At 36.3% G+C, this 12,830-nt stretch overlaps 1 protein-coding gene across 1 annotated transcript in view; it reads left to right on the top strand.

Moving 5' to 3' along the window:
- Positions 1 to 385: 385 nt before the first annotated feature.
- LOC308687548 (uncharacterized protein) overlaps positions 386 to 12,830 on the top strand; it is a 101,726-nt gene continuing 89,281 nt past the window's right edge. The window contains exon 1 of the mRNA XM_081360144.1: positions 386 to 528. Within this exon, the coding sequence (XP_081216270.1) occupies positions 387 to 528 (142 nt within the window). The 5' untranslated portion in view covers position 386. The remainder of the gene's footprint in view (positions 529 to 12,830) is intronic.

The following is a 12,830-nucleotide window of genomic DNA, read 5'->3' as shown; positions in this document are numbered from 1 at the left end:
GTTAATAAATACTTTGATGAATAATACAGGACATATTTCAGGATGAGCTGCGGTAATGGGACACAGTAATATTTGACATGTGCTTCTGCTGTTTGACCAGAAGATGGCAGTAAATGAAACCTGTTGGAAAATAAAAACCTCATTCATTTTTAATTGAAGGGATCGCGGCTTAAAGCTCCTTTTGAGCATTGCTTTAGTTTCGTGATCCATGTGTTTAGAGTGTAATTACTTTGTCTTTTTCTCTTTGTCCTGCAGAAGTGAATCTGTGAAGGAATATGGCGTCTGTTGAGGAGCTGCTCGTGAACTCACTGAGGGATCTAGTAAAAAAAGATCTGAAGCTCTTTAAGTGGCACTTGAAGATTCAAAAACACATTTCAAAGTCTGAGATGAAAGCAGATATCTTAAAAACAGTGGACAAGATGGTGGAACGTTCAGGACCAGAAGGAGCTGTGAAGATCACAGTGGAGATCCTGAGGAAGATCAACCATAATTATCTGGCCAAACAGTTAGAGAACAAACACAAGGAAGGTAATCACACTCTCTCTCACACACATGCACACACACACACACACACACACACACACACACACACACACACACACACACACACACACACACACACACACACACACACACACTCACTCACTCACTCACTCACTCACACATTCTCACAAACACACTCACACAAAAACCCACACTTACTCACACACATGCACACTCACTCACACAACTCAAACACACACACACACACACACACACACACACACACACACACACATACATGTCTATATTACTAACAGGGGACTATCGCTCTACACTGGCCAAGAGGGGACTAGTGTTTCTGGTCATTTTGAAGAAACAAAAATGACATACAAAATTTTCTTTTAAGCTCCTTTTTCATAATATAACTTCAAATATGCATTTTTTTATTAAAAAAAAAACATGCCAAGTGGGGACCTGAAACTCTGAACGATCTCTACCTATACAAGTGGGGACTCTCATAGGCTGCAATGGAGCTGTGTGTGTGTGTGAACAGTGAAGTGAACTGGCAGCGAAGTCTGCCTTCATTATGTAACTATATATACAATATATATATATATATATATATATATATATATATATATATATATATATATATATATACATACATAACCCATCAGTTATCAAAAAATAAAAAAATGATTTTTTTTAGGAAAGACCATTTAAATCTACAACGGGGTAAAAAAATACAGACGGCCCGACGGCAACATTTCAAAAGCAGAGGCGAGAATATCCTCTTATCATTCATAATATTAATTTTCTTATTTAACGCTCTCTCTTCAGAGATACTTTCTAAGCTTGATTATGCAGTCCCTAACAATTTACTTGTTACTACTTTTCTTAATAATTTCTTCTGTACCTCAGTAGCAGTTCCATACCAACAAATAATACAGAATATCATAACACTTACAATGAAGCACTATAAAACATCAGAAGCTTTATGTTGTGGACATTACAGCAAAGTTATTGCTTTATTTGGCCTATTAATTAAAACTTAATTTCTACTCTAATAAAATCAATAGACATGTCATTTTTTTCTACTTCCTTTGTTTCTAGGATGTTGATGTACAGAGAAATTCAGTCTTTGAAATATTGCTCAATTTAAATGCAACCAAACATTCTGTATATCGCTCGTTACCATCCAACAGTGGACCTTTCTTGAAGATCAAATTCAAAACTTTTAAGTTGACTAGCTGCATCTGGTCATTTTGAAGAAACAAAAATGAAATACACAATTTTCTTTTAATGTCTTTTTTCATAATATAACTTCAAATACGCAAAAAAAAAAAAAAAAAACTTAAACATGCCAAGATGGAATCTCAACTCTGAACGATGTCTACCTATACAAGTGGGGACTTTCTGAACGATCTCTACCTATACAAGTGGGGACTCACAATAGCCTGCAATGGAACTGTGTGTGTATGTGTGTGAACAGTTAAGTCTGTCTTTATTTTGTAACTATAATTTATTGCCACAACGGGGTAAAAAATACAGATGGCCCGGCTGTATTAAGGATCCACTGAAGGCAAGTGTAAATGAGAACCCAAGTGCAGTTTATTACAAACAAAAGCAAAGATAAAACAGAAACATGGTGTGGCATGAAAAAAAAACTAAAAAACCAGAACATGAACAAAGACTTACAAACAGTGGTCTACAGGAAACAATACTTTACAAAGACACATGGAAAACATGAGGGCTAAATACAAAGACTAATGACAAGACAAGGGACACCTGTGATGAACAGTGATCACACAATTAACCAATGACAAGACACATGGCAGGATCACATGACAAACAGGGAATCACATGACAGACATGGAAACATGACATGACACAAAAACATGACAAGAACAAACCCAAAATCGTGACACCGGCAGCAACAGTTCAAAATCAGAGGCGAGAATATCCTCTTATCATTCATAATATTATTTTTCTTATTTAACGCTCTCTCTTCAGAGATACTTTCTAAGCTTGGTTATGCAGTCCCTAACAATTTACTTGTCATTGTTATGTGCCATTGCACACACACACACAAGAGGGGATCTGCAACTCAATGTTATAATTATAATGTAATTATTATTATATTATTAAGATATTGCAACTGATAGTATTGGCTGCATATTAATTAAAACATAATTTCTACTGTAATAAATTCAGTAGACATGTCCTTATTTTTTTTTTTGTTTCCTTTGTTTCTAGGATGTTGATGTACAGAGATATTAAGTGTTTGAAATATTTCTCAATTTAAATGCAACCAAACATGTGTCGCTCGTTACCATCCAACAGTGGACCTTTCTTGAAGATCAAATTCAAAACTTTTAAGTTGACTTGCTGCATCTGGTCATTTTGAAGAAACAAAAATGAAATACACAATTTTCTTGTAAGGTCTTTTTTCATAATATAACTTCAAATATGCAAAAAAAAAAAAAAAATTAAACATGCCAAGATGGAATCTCAACTCTGAACGATGTCTACCTATACAAGTGGGGACTTTCTGAACGATCTCTACCTATACAAGTGGGGACTCACAATAGCCTGCAATGGAGCTGTGTGTGTGTGTGTGTGTGTGTGTGTGTGTGTGTGTGTGTGTGAACAGTGAAGTGAACTGGCAGTGAAGTCTGTCTTCATTATGTAACTATATATATATATATATATATATATATATATATATATATATATATATATATATATATATATAGTATATGATATATTATGCCTTTTATTATTCATAATATTATTTCTCTTATTTAAAGCTTATTTTCTCTCTTCATAGATTCTTTCTATGCTTGGTTATGCAGTCCCTTTAGGGTTTATGGGATTAATCAAACAGAAATAGCTCTTTAAGGTAACAATTTCAGGTGACTTATATTTAGTGTAGTGTAAAGCATACTTTATACAGAGAATAATGATTTTATTAATCAAAATGAACTTCGCGTCCCCAGTTGGATGGTAAAGAACGATACGTGTTTGGCTGCTTTGTACATTTCTTGCCATCACAAACACACTGTAAAGATTTTGGAGGTCAATCTCAAAATGTTATGTAGACTTGCTGCACTGAACATTTTTAGTTGGTTCAATTGAAATATATGAAGTAGGGATGTTCATTTAACATTTTGTTTTCTGACTGACAGCTGATGCTTGTTAACCAGTCAGATCAGTTAACTGACATGATTTGAAGGTTAGATTAGAATTAAATGGAATTAGAATAGATAATAGTCTGTGACCGATTCAAATACCTCAAACATGTAGACTTACATGTGCAAATAGCAGCATAAACAACAGAACATGAGGATTCACACACCGTCACATCAAGCACCCGCAGTGCTTCTGTGAACACAGTAAACCAGAATAAAACTGTATATATAACTGTATATATAATAAATAGGCCAACTTAAATGAACACTTAACAAAACTAAAGTGCAATAAATAATAAACGCTTTAGGGTCTGTTTACACGACATCATTTTCAACTGAAAACTGAAAACGTTTTGGCCGTTCATTTCAACGAAAATGCCATTTTGGGGGCCTGACAATGCAAGCTTTTGAAAACGAGTTTTAAAGTGCAAGGTTTTGAAAATTATGCCTTTACCATCTGCATGTAAACAACATAAACGGGAATTTGTGAAATTGGTACGTCATTCCAACCCGGTCACACTAAATGCTTCTCTATAGCACACAATGGGCCATCTCGCACCCAGCGCAATTGACTTTGTACAGCGACGCATGTATCATTCCTATTTTCCACCCGCGCAAATCGGACTTTTCCCTCCACAGATGCACGTCGGTTAACTAAGAAATACACTTGCGCTCCCCGGGGCGGTTCAGCGCAAAGAGGAGGCGTGTTCCGGCGCAAACGTTCCCTCATGCTATTTTACAGGTTTAGAAAACAATTGCGCCACTGACCGAAAAAAAAGCAGTTTAAAGTCAGTGGCGCGTTGCGCATGTTATTCATATGCTATTTTAAGGGCGCATGCTTGGCCATAATCAATGTAGCATGTGCACAACATACACTTTTATTCTCTCATCTACACAGAAGCAGCAGTTCTTATTTTTGCAAATCATACATTATTACGATAGATAGATAGATAGATAGATAGATAGATAGATAGTTTATTACAAAAGCATACATCTAGCTTACACATGTACCCAAATTATCATACGCCTGTTTAATGTTTAACCGAAGTTAATTTGGGTGTGTTTCTCCATCCCCAACGTCCCTGACGAGAATGTCGGTCTCCTCGGCTGTGAACCGCTCCTCGCGTGCGCCTGGCAAATCCGCCGTTATAATAGGACTCCGCTATAGTACAAGTGCACCTGCTCTCAAAGGGAATGTGAGATGAAGCTCTGATTGGTTTATTTCACGTTACGCCCAATCCACACCTATGAATAATGAAGCTACTTCAGACCAACCCCTTTTAGATTTGCGCCGGGCGCAAGAGTCATTTATCCCGCCGGGAAAATAGCAACAGCGCCGAGATCCGCCGTTTGGTTAGGATTAGTGCTGTAGGGTGTGTGTACACGCAATAAAGTGCGTATCATATGCATGTAAAAAACTCATTTTCGCATAAAACATTGCACGATAAACTATGCGTGCTATAGAGATGCATGTTCATGAGATCAGGCTGGTCATGCACAAGTATATAACATGTTCACATGTGTACTTATCATCAGGTGTTCACATGGTCATGAGTATTACGTGTTTGCCGTTGTTGGAATGCTTATATTTATTCCTTTGGTTTCAATTTTGAACATGTTGCCGTTCTTTTTAAAAAGGTACACATTTTAATACAATTATAAAATGATATAACATGATTTGATACTGTATATTAGCAGCAATTACGGTACACATTTTTCACTTTAGCAACAACATGGAGACCCTCTTTTCTGTAATGAAAGACCAATCTTATGGGTTGTGGTCTCTCAGACATTGGCAGTAATAAAAATAAAATAAATACATTGTTTCCCTTTGGGCTTAAATTACACTTGATACTGGGCATCATTACATTTTTCCCCTGACTGAAAGGGGATGCTTGTAACTCGATCATAATCTGTTATCCGACAAGATTAGAATGTTATATTCTAATTAAATTAAATTAGAATGTATGTATTTCTCAATACTTATCACTTCTTCCAAAGCTCTTCACTCCCATTGTCTTAACCAACTTTCAGCTTCACTGCAGTTAATTTCACATTTAAAACGCATTAAAACTACCAGAGCACATCATTCATGTCTCAAATTAAGTCATTCTTTCAGAACTGTGAAGGTTTCAGCCAACAAACATAAATTAAATATACAAAACAAAACACAGACAAACAACAGGCAGCAATATGCACTATTTTCTGCTGTTCAGAATTCAATGCAGTTTATGTTACATGGTTCATGTTTACATTAATGTACAAAATTATTTCCTTTTGTATAGATGGTGATGAAATTGAAAGACTAAGACCTGTGTATGTGTTTAGTTACATCTTCATTTTTCAGATTTTTTTCAAAAAAGAATATTCAGAATATATATCAATGTGGTATACGGTAGAAATATTAGTCAGGGGGCCAATTCTGAAAAGGGCTTCCGTTAAGACTTTTGCGGACATGTTTTGGTACAAGCTGTCACCCTATTTTTTTAGTTAGAAGAGACCCATAGGTAAGATATTAGGGTGGTTGTCAAGCTGAATTTTTTTTTGTGTGACTTGTACAAGCAATTTCAGGCCAATTTTTTGGTTTCCTGCTCAACACGACATGCCAACAGTAAATGTTGAATATCTCCACAACCACAAGGACCATATTCATAAAAATGGTATCAAATGAAAGCCAACACTCATGGGATGTCTGCTGAAGTGTCAGAATGAACATTTATTGTACAGTGTAAGAGACAACAGAACTAGAACATGAAAAAAACTATCTCCGCCTAAAGAGAACCAGTTTTCAAAGTGAATATCAGCTTGGAAACATAACCTAGTATCCCAAAACCTCTATCAATCAGTACCCATATCTATGGGAATGAGTCAAGCCAAGTTTAAAGCTTGTAGGGAGAGACAGTGCAATGCTGCACAAGTTATAATACTTTAATGTCAAGGCGGAAATTTAGAACTGTAGATGATGGTCTATGGTGCTATTTGACTTAATTAGTGTACCAGGTTGTAACACAAATTATATTACATTCACATATCACTATAGTTATTAATTCCATCCTAACAAAACTGCTCTCTCACTTCTTTAGGGTTGGGGGTTAGTAACTAGTTAGTAGTAATAACTATGTAATAGTCGTATGGCAAAGGTATGTTTTTCCCCATCAAAGCAGTGGCTCTCAGGTTGGCAGAGGTTGGCTCTCAGGTTGTCAGTCTCATCCCTTTGAGACTGAATGGATTGAATAAGCAAGGTCAAGCTAAGCGCAATGCAAATAATGGTGTGTGTCTATTATATTGCAAAAATATTGCACAATATTATACTACAATAATCTCCAGAAAGAGCACAAAGACACCACTTCCTGAAAAATCACTTCAATCAAAGGGCTTTATCTTGGCTGTATTTTCCATATTTGTCTTGACAAATGAAACATTGTTCCCAATCAATATCTCTTCCTATTTGTTTTTCTTTGGACGCTAGGCTTACAGCTTCCTCTGGATCCATGTTATCTCATCTGAAGGCAAATATATTTGTCACTACACTAGTCTGATTGGTTTCTGAGTGGATCACTACAATGTCCTCTGACATAAGCTGAGAGCTTTGCTATCTAACAAACTTATTAACGCTTTTAGCTATAGCAGACTGTAAAATAGGCTGCTGTGCAGCAAATAAATTAAAAACTATATTTCCATTACACATCTGCACAAAACTTAATTTACCTATTAGTAAGTAAGCTAGTAATTATGAAAGTAAATTAGCCTAGCTATACACTCACCTAAAGGATTATTAGGAACACCTGTTCAATTTCTCATTAATGAAATTATCTAATCAACCAATAACATGGCAGTTGCTTCAATGCATTTAGGGGTGTGGTCCTGGTCAAGACAATCTCCTGAACTCCAAACTGAATGTCAGAATGGGAAAGAAAGGTGATTTAAGCAATTTTGAGCGTGGCATGGTTGTTGGTGCCAGACGGGCCGGTCTGAGTATTTCACAATCTGCTCAGTTACTGGGATTTTCACGCACAACCATTTCTAGGGTTTACAAAGAATGGTGTGAAAAGGGAAAAACATCCAGTATGCGGCAGTCTGGTGGGCGAAAATGCCTTGTTGATGCTAGAGGTCAGAGGAGAATGGGCCGACTGATTCAAGCTGATAGAAGAGCAACTTTGACTGAAATAACCACTCGTTACAACCGAGGTATGCAGCAAAGCATTTGTGAAGCCACAACACGCACAACCTTGAGGCGGATGGGCTACAACAGCAGAAGACCCCACCGGGTACCACTCATCTCCACTACAAATAGGAAAAAGAGGCTACAATTTGCACGAGCTCACCAAAATTGGACAGTTGAAGACTGGAAAAATGTTGCCTGGTCTGATGAGTCTCGATTTCTGTTGAGACATTCAGATGGTAGAGTCAGAATTTGGCGTAAACAGAATGAGAACATGGATCCATCATGCCTTGTTACCACTGTGCAGGCTGGTGGTGGTGGTGTAATGGTGTGGGGGATGTTTTCTTGGCACACTTTAGGCCCCTTAGTGCCAATTGGGCATCGTTTAAATGCCACGGCCTACCTGAGCATTGTTTCTGACCATGTCCATCCCTTTATGACCACCATGTACCCATCCTCTGATGGCTACTTCCAGCAGGATAATGCACCATGTCACAAAGCTCAAATCATTTCAAATTGGTTTCTTGAACATGACAATGAGTTCACTGTACTAAAATGGCCCCCACAGTCACCAGATCTCAACCCAATAGAGCATCTTTGGGATGTGGTGGAACGGGAGCTTCGTGCCCTGGATGTGCATCCCACAAATCTCCATCAACTGCAAGATGCTATCCTATCAATATGGGCCAACATTTCTAAAGAATAAGGGTGTCACGATTTCGATTTTAAATCGAAATCGATCGAAATTAATGCTCAATCTCGATTATCGAATCAAAAAATGGAATCGTCAATGCTGCCACGCCCCATATGTCACGGCAGCTCGGCTTGCCTGTAATAGGTAAAACTCTTTTTCTCGAGAATATTGAAGCCTTTATTTTAAAACACATTGCAGCTGCACAGCGAGAGCATCATATCTCGTCTGAGCGAGCTGATTGTCTGCGCTGCGGCAACTGCACGAACCTATGGCGAGTTAGCAGTGGCGTACGGTCCAATGGGAGCGCATGGCGCCCTGCCAACCTCGAGCGCGCCAATTTGGACGTGGCTGGAGGGTATAATTCACAAAAAACTCGCCAAAGGATTTTAGGTTTAAATCGACTGAAGCGAAGTACCTGATATGAGCGAAATAGCACGGCAAGGCAAAGCAGTACTCGTTCCCTTATCTCTAAGGGAACCGAGGTTACCCAAGTAACCAAGTAGCCTACGTTCCCTTACGAGAACGTTCTCTCGTACTGCGTTGCAAACGCTGTGGGAACCCAATTTAAAACGCCGTGCTATTCGCCTGTGACTGCTCTGAGGAGTCCAGGGAGCCCCGGGACTATAATAGCCAGGTAATAGGTTATATTGTTTAAGTTTCCAATTGACTGAAAATATAAGTTATTGTTACATTATGTTGTTAATAAACGTTTTAAATTTGACAATGTAGTGTGTGGTATTGCGAACAAAGGTCAGATATTATTATATTGCATAAAAGTCTTAAAATGGCATAGCTTGTGCTTTCAATTTATTTTTTTAAAATCGAGAATCGAATCGAACCGTGACTTTAGAATCGAAAATGTAACCGAATCGAGGATTTGGAGAATCGTGACACCCTTACTAAAGAATGCTTTCAGCACCTTGTTGAATCAATGCCACGTAGAATAAAGGCAGTTCTGAAGGCGAAAGGGGGTCAAACACAGTATTAGTATGGTGTTCCTAATAATCCTTTAGGTGAGTGTATGTCTGGTAAGTATATAGCTAGTTGGAAAACAGTTTAGCTTACCTGTTTCTGGCAACATTTGATGGTAGAATGGTAGAATCTTGAGGTAAATGTTTGTGTAGACAAATAGATCAAGTTAATCTGTTGTGTGATTGTGTGATTCACTCCTTTATAAAGTTTTGTTCAGACTGTACTGTTGACACCTGCTGTGATCATCTTCTCTGGATCTGCTGCCTCAATCTACTGCCAAATCACAGCTGTGCTGACACAACAGTGCCCCTTGTGGTGTGATACTCTTGTGGCATTTATTGATTATTATTTTTTAATTATCATGCTTGCACATAAGTTGGATTATATTGCACATTTGCCCAAAATTACAATAGGTAACATGGAAGAAAATGGAAGCACTTTGGGGAAAAAAATCCGCTTTTACCACTTTTAAGAATATAGTGTTAAAATGGACAAAAAAACATTTTCTAAGCTGACAACCTGGCTAGAACACATGTTGAGGGGATAAATATTAATACTGGATAGGTTGTATACTTGTACCAAAAAGTGTCCCACAAAGTTTTAATATCAGTTTTGGCCCCCTGACTATATTGCACATTTCAGTCTAGCTTAGGTTTTTAAATTAAATAACACAGTCTTGGAAAAATATGTACGGTAAGCATGTGCAAATAAGCCTGTATAGTAAATCAAGTTCTGTTGGTCTTTGTGTTTAAGTGAGAAATTAATTCATTTAAATTGAAAGGTCTCAATGTTTATAAGATCTTTCAATTATGTTTAACAGTTTTGAGCGTATAAAAGAGTGTATAAAAATGGGCTCTGAGTTTTGGCAGTGGTTGTGTCTAAGTGAAATATGTAGTTTGGAAGATGTAGTCACTGAATGCATTAATACAACATTGAATGACACAGACATTTGCAACACTTCTACAGTAATACCGTATTAAAATATATTCAGAATCTAAAAAATTAAATACTATCAAAACAATTAGATGTAGCTGAACACATACAGGTATTAATCTTTCAGTTTCATCACCATCTATAAAAAGGGGAAACTTGGGGGGAAATGTGTACTGTACTGTAAACAATGAACATGTGACATAAAATGCTGTGAATTCTGAACAACAGAAAACAGCAGAAATATGTTATAATGCTACCTGTTATTTGTGTTTTTTATTTAACGTGTGTTTTTTGGGCAAAACCTTTTCTAGTGTTCTGGAAGAATGAGTTGACCTGAGACATGAATGAAGTTTCAGTGCATTTTGAATGTGAAATGAACTGCTAGCTGTAAGTTGGTTTGGAGAAGATATCATGGTCTTTTAACCTGATATCATTTAAGATATCATTTAAGACTGTGGTATAAATGATTGAAGGATTTAACTATAACTCATTATTATCCTTCATATTCTAAAATAGGTATGTTTCATGTGTATGTAGACTCTAGTGTGTGTGAATTGATTTGTTGCACTTCCCCCCACACACAATTTACATATCAATGCAGGAAGGCCTGAAAGGCCAGTGTTTGTCTCAGGTGAGAAAACAGGCCAACAACCCTCACAGTACTGTTACCAATATATGTGCAACTTCTCAAATAAACTAAAATAACCTAGAGAAAACACTGGGATTTACCCTGCCAAATTAAATTAAATTACAGGTTTTTACAATTGCTAGGACACATTTCTCAATATTTAGGTACATTTTCAAAACTCTTCACTCAGTTCTCCTAACCAACTTACAGCTTGACAGCAGTTCATTTCACATTCAAAATGCACTGAAACTTCATTCATGTCTCAGATCAACTCATTCTTCCAGAACACTAGAAAAGGTTTCACCCATACACTTAGTGCATTTTGAATGTGAAATGAACTGCTGTCAAGCTGTAAGTTGGTTTGGAGAAGATATCATGGTCTTTTAACCTGATATCATTTAAGATATCATTTAAGACTGTGCTATAAATGATTGAATGATTTAACTATAACTCATTATTATCCTTGATATTCTAAAATAGGTATTTTTCATGTGTTTGTAGACTCTAGTGTGTGTGAATTGAGTTGTTGCACTTCCCCCCACACACAATTTACATATTAATGCAGGAAGGCCTGAAAGGCCAGTGTTTGTCTCAGGTGAGAAAACAGGCCAACAACCCTCACAGTACTGTTACCAATATATGTGCAACTTCTCAAATAAACTAAAATAAACTAAAGAAAACGCTGGGATTTACCCTGCCAAATTTATTTTGTAAAGTTTTCTTTTGTAAAAATGTATTTAAAAATAAATAAAACAAGAATTACACTATCGACTGTTCACTGCAGTTAATGTTACATTATCCACGTTTACAATACTGTACAAAAATATGAAACTGAGAGTAACACTTGTATAGGTGTTTAGTTTTTTTTTTTATTATTCAGAATATATTTAAATATTAGGTTTTGAACATCAGTTTTGATTAGAGAATGTAAACATCTGCAAATTGGCCTGTATAGAACATAAATGTCTGTTGGTGTTTGTGTTAAGTGAGAAATAAATATTTTTTTTGCCAAAGCAATAATAAATGATCCACAGTTTGGCTCACATAAGCCCCATTCACACAGAGATTCCGGAAAATACACTGATAATTTGTCCCGGGATTGTTTGATTTCTGTTCATTCACACTACCAGTGATTTTCTGAAATCAGTGTGTGTATATATTATAATATAATATTAAAATATAAAATCTTAGCACTATGTTTACAATGACACTAAATTAATGATTATTCCAAACACAAATAAAATTTCAGTTTCTCAATACTAATGTCACTTTTTCAAAACTCTCTTCACTCAGTGATCACACCATCCATCTATGTGAGCTAAACTGTGGATCACTGCTTTGAAAGATGTCACTGAATGCATTTTGTGCCATTTACATGAATTATTCTTAAACACAAACTCCAACAGAACTTTATGTTCTATACAGGCTAATTTGCACATGTTTACATACTCTTTTTAAAACTGTTAATAATAATAGTACTGTTAAACTGTTAAAAATAACAAGTAATATCAGTAATATCACATTGAAATAGATATTCTGATTCTAAAATATAATATTATCAAAATAATTAGATGTAACTAAACACCAACACAAGTGTTCACCTATACAAAAGGGGAAACTTAGGAATATTTTAGTACAATAATGTTAAAAAGTTAGTTAGTTAGTATACTTTACTTTATTGCCCTTTTTCAGTAAATCTGTCTTGGACTCATAGCTGCATTAGTACACAACCTATACATACACACACAAACCAAAAAGAGTTTAAAA

The sequence above is a fragment of the Scardinius erythrophthalmus genome (genome assembly GCF_964197995.2).
Source record: "Scardinius erythrophthalmus genome assembly, chromosome: 3".
Taxonomy (NCBI): Eukaryota; Metazoa; Chordata; class Actinopteri; order Cypriniformes; family Leuciscidae; genus Scardinius; species Scardinius erythrophthalmus.
The sequence above is the reverse complement of the archived record's forward strand: the minus strand, read 5'-3'. Positions and strand labels throughout refer to the sequence as shown.